The sequence below is a fragment of the Takifugu flavidus genome, chromosome 1, assembly GCF_003711565.1.
Source record: "Takifugu flavidus isolate HTHZ2018 chromosome 1, ASM371156v2, whole genome shotgun sequence".
NCBI classification, from domain to species: domain Eukaryota; kingdom Metazoa; phylum Chordata; class Actinopteri; order Tetraodontiformes; family Tetraodontidae; genus Takifugu; species Takifugu flavidus.
The window spans coordinates 11,627,336-11,652,846 of record NC_079520.1 but is presented as its reverse complement, the minus strand read 5'-3'; the positions used below and the strand labels follow the sequence as shown (position 1 = coordinate 11,652,846).

Here is a 25,511-nt window from a genome sequence, read left to right as displayed (position 1 = left end):
TCATTTACATATCTGAATACCTGAGCTTTCATTAGAGAAAAGGATTTGCACGGGAAGGTACGGAATCAGAGGATGAACAAGAAATGGAGAGACAGAAAGCCAAATACAGGCGAAATGAAGATGAGTGTAAAAGAGCTTAGCGGGGTGTGCGGCATGTAGCCGAAGCAGGAGTGTGACACCCACTTCAGAGATCTGTGCCATAGCGCTCCCACATCTGCTGATTTTACAGCATCCTCAGGGAGATCTGAGGTGCTGCTGCACGATGCTGCCAATTAAAGCACTGCGGAAGTGCAAAGAATGTGGGAAGCAGGTAAAGTACGTCTCTGTTGGGGTGTGTGGGGGAGTGTGTGGGTATACGGGGAGGGTTGAATGGAGATCAGAAGCAGTGGCAGAGTACGCTTTGTAGAGGAGAGGTGGAGGCTGAGAGATGGATGCGTGTGTGTGTGTGTGCACGCGCCTCAGAGTGAATGCTCGAGTAATTCCTGTCAGAGGAAATCAGGTCAACTTGCAGCACCTTCAGTGAGACACTGCTGGAACACCTACTGCAGCTCACACCTGAGTGAAACAACATGCTGCTACGCTGAGGGAGTGGCTCTGATCCCCACAACAGAGATCCACACCTCTTCTTACCTTGCTTTCTGGGTTGCAAAATATTCTGGTCAAAAACAATCACACTGACCACATTATTAACTTTTTTCCTCCCAGAATTCGTAGTACTAACTTGTCTAGTCTTCATCCACTTTATCCCTGGTGGGATCCAGGGTGGAGGTCCGGGAGGCAGCAGTCTAAGCACTGATGCCCAGATTCCCTCACCCTAGACACTTCCTCCAGCTCTTCCGGGAGGATTCTGAGGTCTTGCTCAGGGTCTCCTTCCAGTGGGTCATGCCTGGAGCAAGTCAACAGGGAGGCGTCCAGGTGGCGTCTGGAACAGGTGTGTGAGCCACCTCAGCTGACTCCTCTTGGTGCAACAGAGCAGCAACTCTACTCCGAGCTCCGCCCAAGTGACTGAGCTTCTCACCCTACGGAGCTCTAAAGGAGCACCCAGCCACCCTGTGGAGGAAACTCATTTTTGGCTGATCGGATCTGTGATCTTGTACTTTGTGTCGCCACACAAAACTCATGACCGTGGGTGAGAGTGCAGACAGGCCAGTAAATTGAGAGCTTTGCCTTTCGACTCAGCTCTTTCTTCACCACAACGGTCCGGTACGCCAAGGCTGCACCCATCTGCCTGTCAATCTCACACTCCACCCCTCCCTCCCTAACAACACCATGAGATACTTCAACTCATCCACTTGAGGCAGGACGTCTCCACCAGCCCAGAGAGGACAAGCCAACCTTTTTCCGGCCCAGAACCTTCTCCAGCCTAGGACTTGGAGGAGCTGATTCGCATCCCAACTGCTTCACACTTGACTGCAAGGTGCCCCAGTACATGATGAAGGTCCTGGTTTGATTATTGATCTGCAAAAAGCAGAGATGAAATCCTATAATTCCCAACCTGCACTCCCTCCAGCCCCAGGAAATGTTTAGAAATGTTGTCTATAAAAATTATCAACAGAACCGGGGACAAAGGGCAGCCCTGGCAGAGTCAGGCAGGGATACAGGATACCACCAGGGACACGGCTGAATGCCTTCCCCAGATCAACAAACTATCGTACCAACAGGATAGTACTAACTAGTAGTACTAACCCTGAAAAGGAAGTGTCGCCTTTCTGTTGAACTGAGTCAGAACCTCAACTTCTTCTAAATTAAAATTAAAATCATTTGTCAATATCTTAATCTGACTAAAATTGTTCTATGTCAGAGGTCTGACTAACTCCCAGAGATGATGCCATTGCTAGACATGTTCATCTAGATCAGGGGTGCTCACACTTTTTCAGCATACAGCTACTTAGGAAATGACCAAGTCAAAATGATCGACTCATTATGTTTACTTAGAAAACTATTGAGGATTCAACCATTTCTTTTGAGGTAAGTTGCATAACCGCATGTGTTGCACAACACAACATTAATTAATTCATTTTGCCATTGTGAAAAATAACTGGGACTTTACTTCCTTCCCCTTTCTCTTTCTCAGCTCGGTATTCGCAGGAATTCAGTGTCGTATTTTTCATGAAGAGTCCGAAAATGCTGCTCCGCATTTCCCTTCTTTGCTATTGCGATGGTAGAATGGCAGATGTGGCAAACGCACTTTGAAAATGCCATCGTGAAAAAAGTCCTCCTCCCATTGCGTATAAAAGTGATACATTTCTTTCTTTTTTATTCTTCTTAAGTGGTCCAGCTCCCCAACTCATTTTAATACCCTTTCTTAATTTCAAGAGCATTAACAGCATTAACAAACTGACTAGCTAGTTAGCTTGTGCTTGACATGCACGGTGACCTAAGGGTCAACAAAATTCAGATGTCATCTGACTAGCTGCCCTGTAGATCAATCAAGTGACGGGACGGATGATAACCTGACATCTACGATCCACCAATCGTACCTTGGCCATCAACTGGTAGATCACAGTCGCCGTATTGAGCACCGCTGAAGATGGAGCACGAATACAAACAGAAGCAGGTGGTAACATAGTAAAATTAAGAAAATAGAGCAATGGCTCGAACTAAACCTACATAACTAACTGGTTAGCACAACTACCCAGCTTGTTAGTTGTTTGGTGAGTCTGTGATCAGTCTAGTTTACCATCAGGCTGCTAGGTCTAATCCATTACCAAAATTATTTCTATGTTTACCTCCAATATGTACATATGTGATCTGAGACCACTGATGTGGGGAATGTTTCCAATAACAGCAACACCAAAGGCATTTGGAGATTTTGGGACTGATGCATTATATATGAAGAGAGAATTCTTTGGATCAATTATTCAGCATTTGTGATACATTTACACAAACAAATATTTGAGGCTAAGCCCACACCATATTCAGCAAAACCTGCCATGTGCAATAATCATTATATATCATTTCTATATGTGAGGCCTGTGCGATGATGTTGATTTAACATAACAGAGATGTTTTACACAATACAAATATTCCTAAAAAAAAAAATCTGCCAAGTTATAACAGCAATGTAGATTACACGTGGGACATGTGGAAATATAGCAAATGAACTTTAAACCTTTGGTTCTAACCTGAGACTACGAAGAGGTTTCAGATCAAATATAGAATAATTCAGTTAAAAGCAACTCATCAAAAAAAAAAAAAAAACATTTTTCTTGCTTTGATGTGAGGAGTTCTCCTTAATGCTGAAACCTAAACACAAGCCTGAAGGCAGCTGGATAAGGACAAATGTGTTTCCACAGCTCAGGCCTCGGGGACCCGGACTTGACAAACATACTCTGCACTCATGTTGTACTATCAACATCTGCCACAAAAGGGAAATCACACTTCCCATCATTGAAACTGTAATTATCCAGCCTCTTGTTTAACGTCTACACACAACCAAGAGCTTTCCTGACCCAACATCAAGTATTTAGATAATCTATTGTGAGAAGCTCCAAATCAGTTTTCAACCATGTCATGCTGCCTTAAACACCCTGCTCTGAGTTTTCAGAACTCTGAGGGTGTGTGTGTGTGTGTGTGTGATGGTGTTTGTTCCAGCTGTGCATATCATTGAATCAGAAGCCCAGAACAGGTTTTACCAACAGATATTAACTGGCAATAGTGGTGGGAAAGATCAATATGGTGATATCTGATGTTGTGACATATAATAATTGATTTGCTGACAGTAAGTATTGATTATAAATACATAAACTAGGGCACATTTTCATTTCCAGTACCCAGCTCTCCTGCTCAAAGCCAGCTTTTTTACGAAACGTCCACTCCAGTGTTGTTACAGCTCTGACCTTTTTTTTTTTAGAGCTGTTTGACCTTGCAGTTGCTGCAAAGCGATTGATTTCTCCAAACTCTCATCAATTGTTCCACGAGTTGCAGCAGGAAAACATGCAGGCATCTGCTCTGCTTTGTCTTCTTGCTCCTGATTTCTAAATCCAGAGCGAGTGGCCCATGAGGCCTTTAATGATGATGTAGGACAGTTTCACCGTACGCCTGAGGGTCATAAACACACACAGGCTCACACACTCCAGCCCTGATAAGGTTTTCAAGGTTTCAAAGGGGACTTTCAAACTGATCAGATAACTGGTTAACAGAAGAGCTTTCTGAATGTTTTCCCACCCTGCCTCTTTTATTCTTTCATCCAGTTCTCAGCTCCAAGCAGCCGGCACAATGGACATGGGAGCGTTAAGAATGAGCAGAAGCTTAAGTGAGAGACAATCAATAACAGCCAAACAAAAGAGGGAAGCGGCCCTGTGGCACACAAGCGCCCATCAACGCAGCACTTGTTGCGTTGGCTTTTGTGCCTGTGAAGAGCTGAGCGTGAAACCCACGGCTACTGTAATCAGGGCTCACAGTGAGAACCACAGCAGTGAACCCGCTGGGCTCACAGCGACGTCACCTGCAGATGTTTGCTGCTATAAGCACGTAGACGTGTGTTGCCACTGAAGAAACAGCAAAGGGATGCTCAATTAAAGCGGCACAGGGGGACATTTAGAGTCCAAACAAGGATGCAGTATCTGAGGATTTGGACTCTAAGTCCGATGATTCTCATCCTACGGAACGTTTAATTCTGCCTGCAGGGTGCTTGTGTTCTGACCTACTTGTGCCCCCAACTGTGCCATGAGAAGCTGGCAGCGTCACAGTCCTCTGAGCTTTTAGACCGCCTCGCATACAGCAACCTTCGGCTGTGTTTGCCCAGAGCTAACCTATTAACTTTTCTGTTTTCCATTCTAAACTTTCAGGGTTTCAGGGTTGGTGCCAGCTGTTAGCAACAGAAGCTGAAGAAGAAGAAAAAGTTACAAATCTCACATAAACAAAAACATACCCACTAAGTGATGGGAGTGTTGTTATCATATAGTAGTGTATAGTAAATAAATTAGTTAGCACACACACACACACACACACACACACACACACACACACACACACAGAGGAAGAAAACAATATTATACCATAACAGTGAATAAAGCTTTATCATCTTACTTTCTTTGACCTATTTGATTCTTGCGATGTGCTGAGAAATTAGTGAATGAATCCAGAAAAACTGAGAGGCAAATGCGCACTTTCCCGCTTTAGGAAAGAAAGGTGAGCTCAGTATATGACTGGAAACCCAGTGTATCAGTGTTTACCAGCCCAGCACAGGACACACACCCCATTCACACACGCTGAGAGGCAAATAGAGGATTACACAGATGTTCATGTTTTTGGAGCAGCCGGAGAAAATGTGCACGGACACACGTTGGACCTGTGATGTCCGCAGAGAAAGGCCAGTCCTGGAAATGAGGAACCAGGAACCTTCCTGCCGTGACCTCTCCCTCATATTCATTACATTAACTCCTCCAGCAATTAAGCAGCCGCCTGCCACACTGATCTTTGTGGACCTTAATTCCATCATTTAACCGTCATTAGCTCAGCGCTAAATGTGACGCATGTAATGTCACCATCTTGATATGGCTGCTGCCATTAACGTTCTGGATTAAAATAGGATATTGCGCTTAGCGTAATGATTTTATGCACATTCCAGCATCAATCAGACAGACAACACTCGTCACAAAAGGTTTTTTTTAATAGGACTTTGGGGGCTAACTTCCACAACATTATGCAAATGGTTCTAACTTACGATACAATTCGAGGCTTGATGATATAGAAAATACATGAAAATTTAATGTAATATATTCCATTTACTTTTGTTTGCAATTCAAGGCTACATGAGAAGACTAGAGCTTCTATTCTTATATTTATGGTGTTGGCACTAGTTAGGCTCCTCCGTTGGCTAAAACCTCTTTTAAGGTTCCAAATGTGTCTTTCTGCAGGAAAAAACAAGCTCATTTGCCTGTCTCACAATGCCAAAGTACCAGACAGCTTGAGGTCCATTGTCACTGGAGTTTAATTTCAGGACTGGTGTAACTTTAATGAGGGCTAAATGATGCCAAACAAACAAAAAATTCCCTGCAAACTGAGGCAGCGTTTATCTCAACAGATCTGCAGACTCGCACTGATGGATTAGACCAAATCTAGCTAAATCGTGATTGAGCTGTTGATCCGTAGCCTAATCTGTTGTCCCATTCTGGAGTCTGACCATAGGGAGGAGGCACTGAGCCGGTGATTCTGTTTGGCTTTGCCATGACTTCATGGCCTTAGCGTTTGACTCTTGCTGCCTGTCCCTCCGGGTCAGAGCAGGTCAACGCCATCATTCATCACGCAGCCAGAAGAATGGCACAAGCTTTGCCAAGGACTCACAGCAGGCTGGCGCGCTGCAAAGAAAACCACTATAAAGTCAGAGGAACCAGAGTCAGACAGGAAACTGCTGAGACTCTCCCAGCTTCAAATGCAACTCTGTAGCTAATGCTTGCCAACAACAGTGCACATTTCTAAGCAACTATACTACAAGCTGTTACAGCTCCTTTACATCCTAAATATTAGTTTAAGGAGAAATTGTGCAAAAACAAACATTCTTCCAAAACTAAGCATCAAACAGTCCACGTAGAACTCCACGCTGCCCCTGTCTTTACACCTTCAACATGACTGTCAAAGGCTCCCATGTGGCCAAAACCTGAAGACGGGATGCACACACACATGCACACACACACCGTAACCTTCAAAGTCAGCCATCTCTTCTGAGGAAGGGGAAACAGAGAAATCAGAGGCTTACCGGGGAGCGCCCGTGCACCGGAGACACCGGGGTACGCAGGACCAAGTACCACGTCTGCAGAGGATAATCCAATGGCAGACGCCACCCCGTGCTCCGCCACCAAATCAATTTCACACTCCCTCACCTCAACGCCGCTCTGATGTCATTCATTCATCCATTTCTCTGTAGCCATGGCAACTCTGCCGCTTGAAACTGTTCATTCTGTTGCATCTGGCTCTGACTCTCTCTCTGTTTCCCTCCCCCCCTCTAGATTCCAGTGAACCCAGCCCACTTGTAAGGGGGTACAGTTACACCCCCAGCCTTACAAGCATCCATCCCCCCTTCATTACTATTACATTTTAGGGCTGTAAAGAACAGGAGGTTAGGACAGAAAACAAAGTGGATGTAGAATACATGATATCTACAAAGTGTCTGAGAGATGCAAATGTCTTGAAGGGCGTAAACAAATGCTTTTTTAATCTGATATTCTCCCAAAACACACATACACAAAGAATCAATGTAACCCAGACAATTAGATTAGCTGACAACCACCTCTGCATGTCAACGAGGCGTCCTTGCTAACCCTTCTATTGCTGACCTTCAAATGACCACAATTTAAAAAAGAAAGCCAAACCAACGAACAAGAGAGGTCAGTCAGACAAAAACAAAGTCACAATGTTTAGTGCAGCCATGTTGGACTGGCCCCACACCTCTGCCCTTTTTGTCCTTTCACTTGTAGGACTGAGTGAGACAGGTTCATCGGGGTTCAGCTTCACGGACCCAGAGGGACAGATCAGTGGAAATTATACATGAGCGGAGCTGAGGCTAAGAACGGAAGGAGTCCCTATCTTCACACACCGTCTGGTTTTTAATTAGCGTCCAGTGTCTTCCACCTGGAAACTCTTCCCATCTGTCTGTATCCATCTCTTACTCATCATCATTTAACAATCAGCGCTTTCACACATAATGAATGGTACTCTAAGCCAAACAATAAAAAAGGAACATTTTTTCCCCCCTGCCTGATTTTCAATTCACTTTAAAGATTCCGTGATGGTAAAATATGCGTAAAGCATAATTACATCTGAAACCTCTGGACCGCTGATGCTAGCAAAGATGTTAATATGTTGATAACGCTGTATATATTTAACATTCATAAGAATATAAACAACAAAGTGACAAATTGAAGATGGGAATAGGTTGTTGATGTTTCTATTCACTAAACAGAGTTTATTATCATTTTTAAAATGAGCTACTGACACAGTTGTTGCTAGCTGTACGTCTTTATTGAAACATAAAGCGTAAACAGCAAGAAACTTAAACACAAAAAAATAAAAATAAATCTGACCTTTTATTCAGAGTTGCATTCAACTCCAGTGACTCTTTGTGTCCTATTCATGAAAATAAACATTCTCTTTGAGTTTGGTTGTACGAGGTTATTATTCCAGCCAAGGTGATGCTCATGATTCGGACTGTGGAAGGTAGCAGAGAAAAACCCACTCAGGCAACGGGAGACCATGTGAACTCTACACAGAGGATCAACCCTGGAACCTTCATGATGTAGGACAAAAGAGTCTGGAAGACTGCTGGTTCCCCATCAGTGTGAGTGAGTACGATTCCCTGTCCGGCACATCAGGCAAAGCTTCATCTGTCTTGGAAAAGGGTCAACGAGCCAATGAAAGTAGGATTTGCTGAAGATTTATTCATCCTGAAATCTGCGAGACACGTGTGAGGCTTAGTTGTGAGTGTGTTGCATTTTTAACATTTAATCAGTGTTGACAGTATTGAGAGTCATTTCTAACCTCCTGCTGTAAATGCTGACAGGAAGATTACACCCCCACCTTCTCCCGTAGCAGTGGGAGTTTCTCCAGTAATCGGGTTGGTTTGTATGAAAAATGATATAAAAACACTAAAGTCTATTATGTAATGAGCTGACATTTGTGTCTACAGCACTATCACCAGTTCAGCAGTGGAGCCCAAATAAAATCAGCCTATCAAAGCTATTTTTAGCCTCTGGACCTAGAGCAAGTATTGGTTGAAAATATGATTTAAAAAAAAAAAACACACACAAGTCCAGAAACCGCTGCTGTGTACAGCTCCAGCATTTCAGATCAGGCTGCAAACGAGTGTGAAGTCGCAACTGGTTCACATTTACAACACACAGACCCCGACACTGACCCTGACCCCGATGCCAAGCACAATTCCCGGGCTCTGACCACCAGTCCGCCCAGTAGCAGTAACCCATATTAAGCTGAGGTAGAAAGGTCAGCTGGGCAACGGCCTCATCGCTCTAATGCAGCCGTCACACACAGTGTGGTCAACCTCTGGGTCGACTCCACCACCTGTTTTATATGTTGCTGCTCCGGCTGCTTGGCCCATGTCGTTTCATCAGATGGGGAAAAATGGCAAACCAACGGTTTTGAATTTAATCTGGGAGTGCTGGCAGGGTTCCACCTCTAAATAACATGTTGCTGCCAGCAGCGTTTCCCACCACCTGTCATTAGCTTCCACTGCTGTGCGAGTCAGCCAACTGCCCGGCCCCCCACGGGCCCCCGCGGGCCCCCACAGACCCCCACTGGCCCCACTTGGAAGCACAATCTGGGATTTCATTGTCAGAACTTTTTTATGTGTAGAATTTAAACATTAAGAATACAGACGCTTTAATAACTGTAAGGACAGTGAAGGCACCATCACGGTTATACAGCAATAGATGTATTATTATTGGATGTATGAGGTTCGTCGGTGTCCATTTAAAGATGTGCCAGTCATTTGTGGTCGGATTTTGATGGTAATTTAAGACTAAGTAGTAAATATTGGTGTGGATTACAGTTTGTGCTAATCGGTTTTGATGGTGAAACAAATCTGTGGATTCCCGAAGAGTATCCCTCTTAATCCCTTTCCACCCCCACGCCTGTCTGTCCGTCAGCTGTCCACCTTCTGATGTCAGACACATGAAATGCGTGGATCCACCCAGAGTCCTCCTGGGCAGGATCTGCACTAATGCAAGACCCAGCAGGGGTGATCTAGGAACAGGTCAGCTGGTGGACTCAACGGGAGCCAAACAGAAGAAAATGGAACGTCACCAGCTTGATATATGACTGATACGGCACCCAACAGGAACATTCCACAGAACAGGTGGTGGCATCTAGTTTTTCTGCTTTAAAATGCAGCTTTGACTTTAACAACCACGCCCTGCTTCGCCGGTACTCCTGGCCCCTCCCGCTTTACTCGTGGATAGAAGGCAGCCGGATCTGCAGAGAAAGACGGGCGAAACAATGGGATGAATTTTTGATTCCTCTCTGCCGCCTCGACAGGAAAGGAGGCATTAAAATGCCATCTCCTCCTCCTCCTCCTCCTCCTCCTCCTGCTTCTCCTCATCAACATCTATCCTCGCTCATAAAGCCACCCGTCACATTCAGTGGGGGCTGGGGGTCAAAGTCTCGGGACCATGTGGGTTAACAGCTGACCACAGTGCAGGGGCCTGAGCTGTGTGTCCCCAGACAGACAGGCAGACAGGCAGGCAGACAGACAGACAGACAGACGGACAGGCAGACAGACAGACAGACAGACAGACAGACAGACAGACAGACAGACAGACAGACAGACATACAGACAGACAGACAGACAGACGCTTTCAAACTTCTGATTGGTTACACCGATGCTGCAGTTTAGATGGAATGAGAGATGGAACTCTGTGTGTGTGTGTGTGTGTGTGTGTGGTGTGTGTGTGTGTGTGCGTGCGTGCGTGTGTGTGTGGTAAAAAACAGAATTCAACAGTAGGACTTCAGGAGAACCTTCGTGCAGAGGAAGGCAGAGAAGCTGTCTGAGGTGGACAGACTGCAGAAGCGTACAAACACACACACACACACACACACGTGTGCAAACACACACACATTCTTTTAAAAACCTGTAACTCCACAGGTTTCCACACCAACAAGTTCAACGTCGCCCTCAAACAGGCGTGTGGAGCCATGTGAATGAGCCCATCTGCCCTTTGGAGACAAAAACAATGCTGTCACAAGAGTTGGGTCCTTTCTGCTGCTCAGCTGTTTCCTTCACACCGAGCAGCTAAATCTCAGCAGCGTGATCTGTCTGGTCGTCCATCTTTCCCACCTGTCCACAACAATGGCCGTCCCCTACTTCTTTTCCCTTCTTTCTGACCCTCATCTGTCTCTCGATCCCTCTGCAAACACACAGGCGTCCAATGTCCACATCAACCATCAACGCAGGTTTGAAGTGGAACTGGGACGGGAAACCCCCACAGGTTATTTGGTGGAGGTTTTTTTGGAACTGTTGAAAACATAAACCTCTTTGTGTGTGTGTGTGTGTGTGTGTGTGTGTGTGTCATCTCAGGACAAACAGCAGTGCACAAAATGAAACAAGCAAGAACAAAAGCCCAAAGCATATTGCACGCTACCCAGTGGCACAGCAGTATTCACAAAAAATAGTGGGAAACAAATCGCCGGTGGCAACCTGGTCCCACCTGGCTGCTGCTAGCAAACAAAGTCAGACACACAGGACGCAGAGCAGAGTGACACTGTACCTCAGTGGGACATCCTTCCAAAGACCTCGACGCAGAGACGATCTGATCTCATCTGCGGAGAGGACATGCTCAGAAACAGTCAGATGGAGAGAAAAAGAGGGGTAGAAATCCACTCCTACATGCATCTACACCCACAGGCTAAAATCCTGCACTGACATCCCATCAGAGAGACAGAGAGTCCAGGAGGGAGAGATGGAGGGAGCATGCCAGTTTGGGTGAATCAAGGGGGAGTGGTTGAAAAGCAGATAGAGCAGCAGTGTGTGTGTGTATGTGAGAGAGAGTGTGTGTGTGTGTGTGTGTGCATGTGTGTGTGTGAGGGAGAGACAGAGAAAGAGAGGCAGAAGGTGACTGAGATTTCTAATCTCTAATTACTCGCGTGTAAACAGCAGCTGCGGGGAGTGACACGGGATTTATACCGAGCTCCAACGGTGAAAACACACCGAGAAAACAACAGTCGGAGCTCTGTGAGGAGCCAGAGACACACAACTATTGATGTTGCTCACTTTCCTTCCCTTTTTCATCCTGCACATGTGACCTGCAGTGATGGTTAAGGTTAGGTTCTTCAGCAGAAATCCACAAGCAATGTGGGTTTAAACTATTCTTGTACTTTAGTAGGATAAGAATAGTCAGACTTAATGTTAAATATTGACAGGGACAACAATGCTCCAATGTTCTATTTAAGATTGTTTTTTTAAAAAAAGTTAATTATTGTAGCTTTCCATGTATCTAGATGTTCGTTTGGTATTTTCCAATGAGCTTAACTTTGACTGTTAATGTTAGGCAAAATTTGAAAATGCTCCAAACAGCATGGATTTTTTTCCCTTCGCTTTTAGAAATGTGCCAATGTTGAGCATTTCTAGGCCCGAAAATCCACAAAACAATCCCAAAGGGACTAATTAGTGTCAATTCCTGAGAAATATTTCAAGTATTTCAACCTGTCGCTCACACACATACAAACACAGACACACACACACACACAATACACACTCACACACACAATACACACTCACACTCAGATTCTTGTACTTCTATTGTTGTGAGGACTTTCACAGACAATGCATTCCCGACCTAACCCTAACCCTGACCCTAATCCTGACCCTAATCCTAACCCTAACCCTAATCCTAATCCTAACCCTAACCTAAACCCAATCCTAACCCCGAATTTAAAACCAAGTCTTGACTCTCAAACAGGATTTGAGGACCAGCCAAAATGAACCCACTTCCTAAAAATGTCCTCACATTGCGGGTAGAATGAATATTGTGTTACTCAGTATGTTGCAAGTTCAAGAACACACATGCACATACACACGTAGGCACACATACACACAGTCTTTGGATGACTGTTTATCTGCTGCAGCTCTTAAATGAGCGTGAGGGGGAGGCAGAAAACTTTGGCCCGGCACCCATGTTGCTCTCCGTCTGTCTCTGTCAACACAATCGGGATTCTCCTCATCTATGCTCAGAAATACTCTGACGTCCTTGAAAAATAGCTACATGAAGATTCCTTGAGAGGAGAGGAGGAACTTTTGAACCGGCATGCTTCTTGCACTTTCCTGTAACTCGTGCAGATTTCAAACCTGCTGTTTGATGGTGTTTTGATCCAGGCAGAGCTGCATGAATTATGGATCAGCTCATATTCCAGTCAGTCCGATATGTAGTCATGGAAAACACACGCGCACACACACACAGACACACGCATCTAAGTTTGAAAAAAGGAAACCCACTGGGCCACATTTTCCAGTTCAAAAAGTCTAAATTGATTAAAAATTTACAGCAACGCATGTACAGATCTGAGTTTGGACTTTAGAGAAACCTGCTGCAAAATCCAGTTTGTTGGCGAACCAAATCCTGACTTAAATGAAAGATCATCTCAGGGGCTGCCAGTTCAGCTGCAGGGCTCCCGATCAGGCCGATTACTGACCGCAGCAGATCAGGCTAATCCCCAACACCATCATGTAGCAGCAACATGATGCACAGCTTTACATTCGACTTTGACATATTTACCTGCACATGTGTGTGTCGTCCAGTCTGTACGCAGGTGTGTTGTGGGCTGGGGCTGGGACAGGGACAGGGACAGGGACAGGGACAGGGACAGGGACAGGGCATGCTGGGTTTTAGAATCCGGGTTCAGGGATAACCACAAGCTTCTGTCCTCAGTCAGATCTGTCCTAAAGCTCCCAGACAGGCGGGGAGGACAGATGGGAACACTGAGATGCCAAGGTCCCAGCTGACTTGAGCCTTTAGAATGGAAACAAAAGGAGAGGACTCGGCCTGATGGCCACGCTGGTTTACACTTCACGATTTTGGACAGAACTATAAAATATGCCGATGCTACATCAGCAAACTTCTGGAGCTGAAGCAACACCCGCTGTTTTCAGCTTTAACAGGCCGACCACAACTATCGCCTGCTGTCAGTTGCTGCCACATGGGGTTGGTCGCATCAACCGTAAACGGGAATATTCACCGTTCTCCTCCTCCATGTGACGGTGAGGGCAGAAAGAGGTGAGCGTTACCGCCTCCTGGAGTATTTGGTTACTGGGACAAACTGGAACTCACAACTGGCAGTGCTGAGAATCAGTTTTCAGAACATCCTGGCTGGTTTACACAACGCACAGCCTTTCTGTCTGCGCCGTCTCGTGCTTTATGATGCCGTGCGTGTGTTTGTGTGGGTGTGTGAGAGAGACTGTGTGACCCACAGCCAGCTTGTGTACTCAGCAGGTCTCGCTTCCTCCTTCTTTGGAGACCCGAGTCCACAATGACATCAGCATCCGCCAACACGCCAGCCATCTCCATGGCACCGCACAAAGACATTTCTGGCAGGGAGGTGGGAGGGTATCATGCTTGACACATTTATAGGAGGGGATTGTGGTCCATAGTGGTGCTCTGCCCCCCACCCTCCCCCCTTCCTTCGGTCTTGCCCGGCAGTGTTTGTACAGCCGCCTGCTCTGTTGACCAGAGCATCAAAGAGCCTCTCTGACTGCCCGCGCCACTCTCTCTGCATCTGGTTCAGACTTTCTCTTCCGTTGCTATCCAGGAAGTCTTTCAGAATATTTCCTTCTCATTTTTCTTCCTTTATCGTCCTTCCTCTCTCCTCTTTTCACTCTCTCTGCCTGTCAAATGGCGCTGTGACTCAAGGGCAGGACGCCTGCTGAAGAAGTGACCACCCACCAGGCTTTGTCTAAATCTCTGCCCCAATGGATGAAGCTCTGTGTGTGTGTGTGTGTGTGTGTGTGTGTGTGTGTGTGTGTGTGTGTGGTGTGTGTGTGTGTGTGTGTGGTGTGTGTGTGTGTGTGTGTCCACAGCAGTATCAGTCTCTTCAAAATGAAAGCTCTAAAAATAACAGCAGATATAGGCAGCTCCTGGGCCACAGGAGGCCGTGTTTTGCTTGGCTTTTATTATTTCAGACCAGAAACAAAAGAAAACACTTTTTCATTGTTTGGAAATTTTACACAGAGCTGGAAAATTCGAAAATAACAGGCAAACAATATTAAAGGATCGTTAGACTATATCACCAACAATGTTATTATCCTTATGCTTGGAGTCTCCGTACATGAAATCATCCATCATCCATCTTGACGCATTTGACGCACCGGTCCTGTGACATTAGGGTTTATCTAAAATAGCGGCCGTTTGGTGGAGATGAAGCACGACGAGGATCACGATAATCTGAACACCACGGTGAAAAGTCCCGTGTGTTATAAATCTCTGAATGTTGTGGGGATTAATTATAATAACACTGGAGGCTACATGTATTTTCAGCACGCACTCTGTCCGATTATCCTTTACATCTTTTGGCAAAAAAAAAAAACAAAAAAATCTTCAGGCTTCCAGCTTAACATAACATTAAGTGGAAATGCATCCACTTTGCCGAGTTCACTGGTTCCTCGAGGGTCCTCGTCATTACAGATCCATTAAGCAGCAGCTACTCTCATACTGTCTGTTTCATTCCCCCCACAGTCGGTCTAGTAGGCACATTCCCCCCTGAATCCTTTCCTGCTCCTTTCTGTGACTCGTTTTTTCGTCTTGTGGCCAACAACATTTCTGGGATGACGTCACCACATTATTACGTGTGAACGTCTTGCATGCAAACATCATCTGCAACCAGGTAACAGCGTTAGATGATAAATGGGACCATTAGTTTGGCTGTAGCATCATTTCATTGTGTTGCAGGAGGAAATGATGAAAAATAGTGGAAGCAGCTCGCTGATTTCAGGGTGCAAAAATTTTAAAATATAGAAGTGAATAAGGAGGAAGCTGCGCAGAAACTCAAAATGCGGAACAGAATTGGGTGTGTTTGTTTACATGCCAACAAGTCAGAAGAGGTCAAGTATGAATCTGCACACCTCATAGAGTCCCAGGGGTCACACTTTAACCCAGTTTGATAGCACCCAGGAAAGTGGAGTCTTCATCCAGGGACACGCTGGCTGTGGAGCGGGGAATGAGCAGCTCCAGATGGTCTCCCCTTTTCAGCTTGACAATACCTGAAGAAATACAAATGAATTCTCAACAGAACTGTGCGGTGGCGAGAAGAGAAATGTGCCTTCAAGTGAGAGGTGTCTAACATGCAGACAAAGAGACTCCCCTGCACCTAAGGTCAACTTAAAGTCACCGCTTCAGCTACGCTCCAAAGCCGGATAACCTGGAGAGAACCCACGCAGAAACAAGGAGGCACAACACAAAAAAGCCTCTGACCCCAGGGGGATTTGACCCTTGATGTTTTTGCTGTGAGGCGACAGTGCTAATCAGTCATTAGAAAGCATTAATGGCTCACCTCCTGTGAAGCAGGTGTTAAACGGGTACACGGGGTTCATGTTCTGAATGCAGCGAAAGAGGATCACCTCTGGGGTCTCATCTCCCACTACGGTCCTCTTCCTGCGGATCACCACGTGCCCCATGGCGAAAATGCTGTCCATGTAGTAGACCTGAGCACAGTAGAAATCCAGGCTTAAATAAAAGAGCTGCGGCGAAGGCGCTTCTTGTTTATGCTCGTTTGTGTTGGAACGGCATTTTCAAACACATTTATCTCACTTATTTGACCTTCTTCAAGGTCTCTAAACCAGAACAAGCGCGTCCTTCTGTGAGAGGATCGGTCTGGTGACAAACGGGGCGACACCGCCCTCGTGTGGCAACACTCGGAAACGATAGACAGCGGACCCACCTGGCTGTATACGAAATAGAAGCCCTCCTCTCCGACCAAAATGCTGTCTCCATCTGCCTCCAGGGCAGAGCCTCTCCTTAGTCCGGACTTCCAGGGAATCCCCGTGTGTGGCCCTGAGGTCAACTCTGAGTCAAGACACCAAAACATGTTTGCAACCAGTCAGAGCAGCAGAAGCTGGATGTGGCTCATGCTCAGCTGCACAAATGTTACCTTTTCTGAAGGTTGTCCTGCTGCTGTTGGCCAACATCTGCAGACACGGCTGAGAAACTGGCAGAAGAGAAGATTATACCAGTTTGTCTACATTCCTTTCCAATGTCAAGACAGCGTTGCACCCTACTGTGGCAACGATTCACATCTGATATGTGCTGACTAGACGGAGCTGAAAGTCACAGCGTTAAAAGATAAAGAGGGACTTCTGCATGTGGTTTTCACCAGCGCTGCTTAGCCATTCTCACTTTATTTTTAGAGCAGCCTTCCATCTGCACTTTGTCAGGATGCTTCAAGGATTTTTGAGCTTAAAAATAATTCAATCTTGACTCAAAACCAAGCGTTCTGCATCCATTCACAAGGTTAACCTGTGTTGTTATTGAAGACAAATGTATTGTGCTCTTTCAGTAGCTTACCTAACGTGTCTGTCTCGGCCAACCTTTTCTGCCTCCTCAAAGACAGAAAAGCATGCGGAGATCCAGGTCTCCGACCTCTGACCTCCTGACTGCTTCTCCAGCTGCTGACATTGGCCATCTGATCAATAATAGCAGATCAACTGTTAAAGCGTCCGTCTTTGCCGCTACGCAGCCTGGCGGTTGTTGCTGGCGTACCTGGCTGGCGTGCTGGGCCGGTTGCCCATCTTCCCTCGTGCGTCCCACCTCTGATCGGAGCGCATCAACTTCAGCTCTGAGGGCCAGCAGCTGGTACAGGGACACTGCCGAGAGGAAGGAAGAGCTGATGGCCACCAGCGTCAGCAGCACAACAGGCCAGGACGGGCTCCCTTCACCTGCCCTCTGTCCGCTCCCAGCCTCCAAACCTACCCTCACTGGTCCCATGCGACCTACGGAGGGCTTACGCTGGCAGCATGGCTGGTCTGGATTCCTCAGACAGTCGGGGGGGTTTTGGCTCCTCTCATTCCCGCCTGAACGGCTGTAACGCTCACTTTCCTCCCTCAAATCCCTTCCAGTTGTGTCTGAGGGACTGTGCAGAAAAGAATTACAAAAGAGGAAAAAAAAATGGCAGCCGCTTCCCCTCTCAACTGTTGCGCTCTGCTAACCGCAGTCAGAGCTTCCTGCCCGGCCCAGCCACCTCCAACACGCTTTCCACCTCCTTGAAATGAGGAAAACACATCCCTCTGCTCCCCGCTCGCTCCGCTGACCTGCTGCAGCCACTGCGGAGCAGGAACAGGAAGGGCAGATGCGGGCTTCTAGATAAGTGACATGGTGAGATAGCAAACAGAGGGAACCACAGAGATGAACTCAAACTCAGCGACAACGGCACAAATAAAGGAAACAAAAAGAAGAAGTGCTCGCTTCAACGGAGTCGAGGGTTTTTTTTCTCAGAACCTGAAAGCGAAACGATGCCCGGATCCACGTCTGACACAAACACGCAGGGGCGCCGCCGTTCCTTTATCACTTTATTGCATGTTACAGTACGGAAAATAGAAAGTGAAAATGTGTGCTTAGAAAAAGAGGCTGACATTGTTCTGATAGAAAAGAAAGATTACTGTAAAATGGACAATCTTGAAAAAACTGATCCGTACGAAAGGTAATGGTGACTCATTCAGATGTTCGTTAATATTTCTGTCCATTGGGAGAATCAGCAATGCGCAGGCCCGCAGAGATCCTCCCCCCTCGCTTCACAATCGCGTGTTCTGCAGCACATTGGCACCAAACCCAACCTGGCGGAGAACGGCAGAAAAGCTGAACATTCGCTTCTTTTCCAAGGGAATATGACAGGTTTCTGGTTGGGATCAAACCATTAAAACAAGTGGAGATTCTACAGGTTGCTCCTGAAAGAAAGCCAACACGGGATTCTAAACCCAACTGACAACAACACGGACGGGAAATGAACACATCCACACCAGATTATGGTTCAAATAGAAGAGGAAATAAACTATACAATAACGGCTAGAAAGCACGTCTGCGCTCAGGGAACAACCTTCCACCTCCACAGGAGCCTGGACACCAGCTGTCCAGCTATTGGATCAACAGAAATTCAGTCTTTTGTTTCAGGAATTTGCTAAACATTCAGATTCTAGGTGTCATGTATGGCTGAGGAGATCCATGAATGGCTTTGACCGCAGGCGTGCCCAGCTCTGCTGCGCCCCGTGGAAGACATGCAGGACCAGCTGATGAGCTCATTAGAAGCCCCTCCCCCTCCCCCTGACCCGCACCGCATTCAGTCTTATTGGTTCTGAAATGCTGCACTCGATTTTGGCATTGCTACGCGAAGGTGTTCTCCTCGTTCTGAGCAACTATTATTGGATTATCAGAGTAAACAGCGCTCGACCTCTGACCTCAAAAGGTCACGACAGAGAGATCAGCAGTAACTCTGACGCTCCTGTTCAACTTTGAACCCGATCTCAGGTTGACTGGAGCCCTTTTCTGTTAAAAAAAAGGTGTTTGAAATCATCCGAGGGACCAAATGAGCCATGTAAAGAGCAGGAATACTGAAACAAATGCTTCTGACAGCCAAAGCTTTTTATAGCAGAAATGATTTTTGTTTTAAAAGGGTACAGAAAGGCAGAAGTCTAAACGCTCCTTCCTCTTAGGCCGGGAAACTGCAGAATTCCCCTCAGAACTTTGCTCATCACTCAGCACTTTGGGATTACAGCCTTACATAATCCCAGAGTTTCAGAGATTAAATAACTGTGATCTAGTTTCACTGCTCGCGTTTCAGACTTTTCGGATCGGCGAGCCACCGTTTAACTGCGTGAACCTTAATTTGGTTGAACGATCGCCAGATTCTTTCGCGGTTTCCCTCTCGGGACGCGTCTGTTCGGCTCTTCCGTCGTCACGAACACGCGCGGCTTCAGCTGCAGCACAAAAGGCCTTTTTAAAAAAAGGCTTCAGCTCTACAACCAGTACAACCTTCATCCGTTACTGTTACAATGGAAAGAGTGAAATAAAAACAAGAGCAGAAAAACGTACATTCGTCCCAAATTCTAATACAGTGCGTCCGTCCGTCCGTCCGTCCGCTCCCGGCCCGGCTCGCTCCCTGACTGGCCGTTTTAAATAATGGTGACGCTCGCCGAGGCCTGAGCGCCCTCCTCGTGGGCGTGGCTCTTCAGCAGCTCTTTCATGAACTGCTCCAGAGCAGCAAAGTAGCCCTGACACTGCCACGTGTCGTTGTGCGTGCCCTCCGGGAAGATGGCCAGGCGTTTAGTCCGTGCAGGGGACAGTTCGTAAAGCTGCTTCATCATGACCGGCGGGATGAGCTGGTCCGAGAGACCGGACACGAACAGCGAGGGCATGCGGCACAGCGCCGCCTGCCGGTAGGACAGGAACTGGTTCCTGTAGCACCACAGGGGCAGCAGACGCATGGGCAGGAAGGAGAAGAGCGTCGCTGCCATGTGGGGGATGCTGAGGAAGGTGTTTTCCACGATAATGGCGGCGACGCGGTGAGGGTTGACCGACGCCAAGCGCACGGCCACAGCGCCCCCCAGTGAGCGGCCGAACAGCACCACCTTTGTCTTGTCGAGATCGGGACGCGTCATGACATAGTCCAGCGTGGCCTCCGCATCGAGGTACAGCCCGTCCTCGCTGGGCTCCCCCTCGCTCTTCCCATAGCCGCGGTAATCCACCAGCACCACGTTAGCTTTCAGATTGACCAGCATCAGCAGGGCGTTTGGTACCCTGTGACCAATATTGCCAGCGTTACCGTGGAAATAAATAATGGTGGGCGGAGCAGAAGGGGGGCTGCCTTGATTCCCAGAGGCACCTCCAGGAGGCTCCCCTCCGGTGTAGCGGAGAAGAATGAGGTTGAGCTTCACGCCGTCCTTGGTGCGAATGTAAACGTTCTCGTGCGGGATTCCTGTTGGCATGGGAACATAAAGGCGAGAGGATGAGGGCTGATCGGGAAAGTAGAGGAGCACATCTTGAAATTTGTAGAGGATCCCTGCCACCGAGGCCAGGATGAGAGCCAGGAGGAGGAATCCTCCGTACAGGTGATAAGTAAGAATGAGGGCCAGCAGGGAGACTCGACAGGCGCCCCAGGACCACGACACCAGTGTCAGAGTACAGCGCTCGACGGCCCCCCACAGTCTCCAGGGCTTCTCCATGGTTACACAAGAGCTGAGTTACAGAACACGCATTCTGTGAACAGACACAGCAGACAGGGGGAAGACTGTTTTAATACAACTGCATTTCAATAAAGCTGGGGAAGACTGGGTGAGCCTTCATCATTATACATCTATAGGCTGAGATGAAAACTTAGACGCTCAGATGACTTCTGAAATGATGGAGACCTCCAAGTTAACACTATCAAATAAAATTATGTCTAAAATAACATGGCATTATATAATAAACCATTAAAAATGTACCAATTTCGTTGTGACTGTCTGAAATGTTTCATGTCGCCTTAATAGGTGCTTTATGTTAAATATATATGCTGCAGTATCAGGGAAGGTCTCTCTAATGCAATTACACGTGGCTGTTTCTGTACCTAAGATTTATACTGAGCCATGATCGGTTCCTGTTGTGCTGAGACAGTATAAATAAATAATAGGGGAGCTTTATAAGAGAAGCATAATTAACCACCAACCATGCAACTCTGGTTATCGGCCTGTGCAAGTAATAGTCTAGTTTAACGGCAATAAGGAGGAAGCAGAAAGCAGGTATGAGTTAAAACGTGGTGTTTTTAGTAGACATGAACCCAGCACCTTTAAACTCATCTCCACATCGCAGCTGCTTGCGTCAAACACGCCTTTTATGTCCCAAACAGGGTCTCGACCACACCCACAAACAGACATCTGCTTGTCAGCCCAGTAACAGAACACATCCATTTAAAAAAAAAAATCACAGTCAATATGAGAATGACCACGATTTAAACGCTAGCATTAGCCTGCTAACGTCATCAGCAAATACATTTACGTTTCTGGTCGGTGTTTTTGAGAGCCCTTTCTGGGCTGCCAAGGCTGTATAACAAACTTACTACAGGGCTCAAAGACTGAGTTCACAATTCGCGTTTGCTAACGTAGAGTCAGCTACACTTCATGCATGCTAACTAAAGCGATCCTTTGCTCATTTAGCAGCTAGTGCTATTAACACTGTAATAACGTTTTTACTTGGTCAACTGGCTTGTCAGTGGCCATCGAGACACAAACTCACCCTTGTCTTATTTTCAACGTTCCAGGTGCATGATTAGCTTACAGATGATATTTTACAAAAAAGGAACACAAAAACACAAATACTGTCACATAGCAGTTAGCAAATTTAGTTTATGGTGCAACTTAACCGGTGGGAACCCACGATGAGCATTTGTCAGCTGTAGCAGCCGGCAAAGCTAGCTGGTTAGCATTTGGGGCTGTGTTCCCTTCAAATGTTCCGGGTAGAATTCGGTTCACAGCAAGTAAAGAAGAGTTCTGTTTCTTCTTCGCGTTTTTCTTCTTCTTCACATCGCCATCTTGTGGGGTTGATTTAGAAGGGTCAGAGGATTGTTTGATATTTATTTTGGTAATTTTTCTATACTGTCACCGTAATAGTTTTACAAAAAAAATGAAAAGGCATCCAACGCAAATAATGCGCGATCCAATGTAAATAGTGCTTACATCCTCAGATTATTGGGTCATGGTCTTGAACCTATTGTATTACATATATTTGAACCAGGGTATTCTTGTTTGCATTGACTCAGCCGAACATGGATGATACCAGTCAACACTCATTCAGGTGCTTTCCGATTTCTGTAAATACAACCAATAGATTGGCTGCGTGGATCAACCTTGCAGTTCTAATCTTTAGCCAGCAGGTGGTAAAATTGTACAGAATAGAAACATCATTTACAGAACACATGTACTGATACAATGTATGAATCAAAACGTTAAGAGCACAGCATTTCACAATGGTGTGAATTAAATAATGTATAGGATTGAGAATTTTTCAAAATGCATCCAACAAAAGAGGAACAAACGCTATTGTTATTCACCACTTGCAGAAATAATTAGCATAATTTATGTATAACCTTGCAGCTGTTGAAGTAAGCTCAAAAGCAGATTACAAAGCGTGAGACTCTTAGTGGAATAACAACTGACACCATTTACCCTACAAAATGCCAGCTGATGTCACACCCCAAGTGTCAAATACCATAAAATAAAAAAGAAATATAATAATAATTCTACGACTGCCCCTGCTTGTTCAGTGTGGTTCTTTGTGTATTCTTTGTTATTCTGAATATCTTTTTCCTCAGATGCACATTGAAAATGCTGTATTTATCATCTTGCTCACACTCACTGTGACCTTGGATGAGACAGACAGATTACGTGCAGAGCACAGCGCAGCTGTTGGCCATTCAGCGCTCCCCTTGAATTTTTTTAATTTATATTTTGAACGGAGTCCAACTCTCCACAAAATGCAAACACCCATCAACATCAACAGGAAGATTTCATCAAATACGTGGGCTTGGTCTTTACCTGGGTGATCATTTTATATCCTTGGTACATTTGACTTTCAGGGTCAGTTGTTTTTGCGACAATATTGGTATAAAACCTGTGAAAGCTTCACAGCAAAAATAGCCCAGTTAAATTAGCTCCTTTAAAATAACTCAACCAGAGACACAAATAACAATTTTAAAAAGTTTTTCTTTTTTTTTTTACTTCAGCCAATGAACTTCTGTTGTTATATCTGTCACTCTGAAAACCTCTCAATATTTCACAATGTGAGATAAAAATAGTAAATATCAATACTACAATTTCTTTTTTGAACTGTCTCTGGTATTCCAACCAAATAGTGTAAAAAATTCCAAATAATTCCTGTCAGGTATTTTGATCTTATAAAATAGTGTTAGCGGGGGCTTTGGGATTAAAAAAATAACGGAATAACTTCTCCAGATTGTGGAAGTTAATAAAGCAGAATCAAGTGTGAACAGACTGTTACAGTGTTTAACGACCTTCTTTGTTCTACTGATTTCTTTCCCCTCTGACTCTCTCCATCATTCATCCTGCTTTTTACAAAACTTTGTAAATGTCTGCCACATCCTGTGTTGGACAACTTTGGTCTTGCTTTAGATTTAATCTAAAAGTGGCAAAAGACTGATTAGAGTCTATTCTGATTCAAAGGAGGTTCAGAACTGTAAAACTCCTTTTGCTGAATCTTTGGTAAAGAACCTCAGTAACTATGCAGGAAAGTTTCAATCCTCCTAAAATGGGATGTGGCCTCATGACTTTGAGGTTTGATTAGTCTACTAATCCATGTCACTGGAATTTGAAATGATCTGCCTTCATTTTCCCTGCATTGTTCCATGTCCCAACCCATTGCTGCAGCCACTGAATTGGCTTGCTCAGCAATGATCCGCGAGGAAAAGCATCAATCCTTCGAACTCCGTGGTCCTGTGGGCCCGCCGGAGCTATGATGCATGGCACCACAGAGACGCTCCGGTTACAGGAAGGAGACTAGAGGAGAATAAATGATATGCTGAAATTATGGCTGCAGTTAAATCAGTCGGGCCACGGAGATCAGCGCCGTTTGATTTTGTAGTCTCCCGTCATGCAGTGGGGGCTAACTTATGGGGTCAGTGCGGGGTCATGGCTGCAGCTGCAGCGATACACTGCAATCAAGCCCTGATCCAGAGAGTCGAGGCCTGGACAGCATAAATCAACTCCATGAGCTGCTGTCACAAGCACTGCATGCTGCTAGCACCACTATGTGGTCAAGACAAATAAGCAAAACATCATTCATCCAGGTTTTGAGCACTGTAATCACAATGCCCACCTCCACACGCACTTGCAGAACATCCAACTCTCTGCTAATTCCCCCCATTACCATTGACATTTAAACATATCCCTCCCCCCTTGTGCTCCGCCACAAGTGGAAAGTACCTTTTCATTATGCTAGTATTGTACAAGCCCCAGGGGTGACCAGCAGTGTGGCTGGTGTGTCTGCATGTGAGGAAAAACTAAAGAGACGCTACTTAAACTAGATGACAAGGTGGAGAGGGGCTGCTGAGGGGACAATCAGGAGGGACGGAGGCGATTCAAAGGTCGACCCTCCTCTTTAAACTACAGGGCTCCCTGACCATTGCTTCTCCCTACAGGGTCACGTGACAGAAAATGCAGCTAAAGCAGGAGCCACAGGACCTGAAGACTTTAGCCACATGGCTGATTGTTGAATTTGTAGAGTGGCCCTGCCCTCAGGGGGACAAAGCATGTCCAGAACCAACTCTGATGACACGTACCTTCATCTCTGACTCGCATAGCACGATAGGTATGCTGGTAATAGTAACGGCATGTGTGTGTGTGTGTGTGTGCATAGGCATACATATCTACTATATACAAAGTATCTACATATAAATCTACTATAGTTTCAACCCTAATATGACCTATACATCTCTGCACATCTGTGTGCACTCATGAAGACAAAGCTGGGTTTTCAAAAACATTGCTTAGCATTTCTTCTGAAAGCTGCTTTTCAACATTTCCCTCTCCAGACAGACTGGGCCCCACATGCACAACCTAACACAGTTATTAAATGAGAAGCGAAAGCTGGCCTTTCCATCCACTCAGGATACAACTGCGACCTTTCACCAGGACCACAACCTGACCTCTTTCAGCAGGAGACCAAAGTCTTCATGTCGTCTGTCTCCCGGGAGCGATCTCCCCAAAAGCTCAAACGATCACTTGTCATTGGTCTGACTGACCTTCACGATGTGACGGAGTGCTCTCCAAATGGAGTGAAATGTACTCTTTCAGTGGATTTCTGCTCACCAACCTGACCCCACTCCGTTTCCTACTGTTTACTCCTCCAGCGAGCCGACAGGCGGTAGCTGGCTCTCAAGGACACTGTAGGCTTGTTTTGTGTGGAGGCTGACGTCTCCACAGGCTAAATTGAACACATTGTAATTACAGAATGCCCTTGATATTGCACCCTTTCAAAGATTGGTGCTGCTGACGCTATTTAATACTTGCACTGGTTTCAAAAAGGAAACTATCCCCC

At 46.0% G+C, this 25,511-nt stretch overlaps 3 protein-coding genes across 6 annotated transcripts in view; all 3 read right to left on the bottom strand.

Annotated features, from left to right (window-relative positions):
- The window catches only part of myo16 (myosin XVI), a 65,753-nt gene extending 54,337 nt beyond the window's left edge, over window positions 1-11,416 (bottom strand). Inside the window, exon 1 of one of the 2 annotated variants that reach the window (XR_008950865.1) lies at window positions 11,220-11,416. The gene's annotated coding sequence lies outside the window, so the exon portion shown is untranslated. Of the gene's footprint in view, window positions 1-6,700; window positions 6,853-11,219 lie in introns of those variants that run through there. The other variant, XR_008950868.1, reaches the window with a different exon arrangement.
- A 3,152-nt stretch (window positions 11,417-14,568) lies between these two features.
- On the bottom strand, window positions 14,569-19,645 carry tnfsf13b (TNF superfamily member 13b). Of its 3 annotated transcripts, none has more exons than XM_057038754.1 (7): window positions 19,518-19,645; window positions 17,196-17,565; window positions 17,001-17,118; window positions 16,588-16,644; window positions 16,378-16,502; window positions 15,991-16,141; window positions 14,569-15,700 (listed from the first exon to the last, which is right to left on the bottom strand). In XM_057038754.1, exons 2-7 carry the CDS (start codon window positions 17,418-17,420, stop codon window positions 15,588-15,590), a joined length of 789 nt encoding a protein of 262 aa, XP_056894734.1. In that variant the 5' UTR covers window positions 17,421-17,565; window positions 19,518-19,645; the 3' UTR covers window positions 14,569-15,587. The 3 variants fall into 3 exon arrangements, with proteins under 3 accessions (XP_056894734.1, XP_056894739.1, XP_056894736.1); XM_057038759.1 differs by lacking the exon at window positions 19,518-19,645 and adding an exon at window positions 17,744-17,762; XM_057038756.1 differs by lacking the exons at window positions 14,569-15,700; window positions 19,518-19,645 and adding an exon at window positions 15,707-15,941 and having other exon boundaries at window positions 16,058-16,141; window positions 17,196-17,801.
- On the bottom strand, window positions 17,989-21,917 carry abhd13 (abhydrolase domain containing 13). Its single transcript, XM_057038742.1, has 2 exons — window positions 21,696-21,917; window positions 17,989-20,681 (listed from the first exon to the last, which is right to left on the bottom strand). Exon 2 carries the CDS (start codon window positions 20,645-20,647, stop codon window positions 19,598-19,600), a length of 1,050 nt encoding a protein of 349 aa, XP_056894722.1. The 5' UTR covers window positions 20,648-20,681; window positions 21,696-21,917; the 3' UTR covers window positions 17,989-19,597.
- Window positions 21,918-25,511: the final 3,594 nt, after the last annotated feature.

Coding starts and splice junctions, on each gene's coding strand:
- tnfsf13b (XM_057038754.1), bottom strand. CDS start 17,420: ATGGGACCAGTGAGGGTAGGTTTGGAGGCTGGGAGCGGACAGAGGGCA. Junction 17,119..17,195: donor CGGCCCAGCACGCCAGCCAG/GTACGCCAGCAA, acceptor ATTATTGATCAG/ATGGCCAATGTCAGCAGCTG. Junction 15,701..15,990: donor TAACACCTGCTTCACAGGAG/GTGAGCCATTAA, acceptor GTATTTCTTCAG/GTATTGTCAAGCTGAAAAGG.
- abhd13 (XM_057038742.1), bottom strand. CDS start 20,647: ATGGAGAAGCCCTGGAGACTGTGGGGGGCCGTCGAGCGCTGTACTCTG.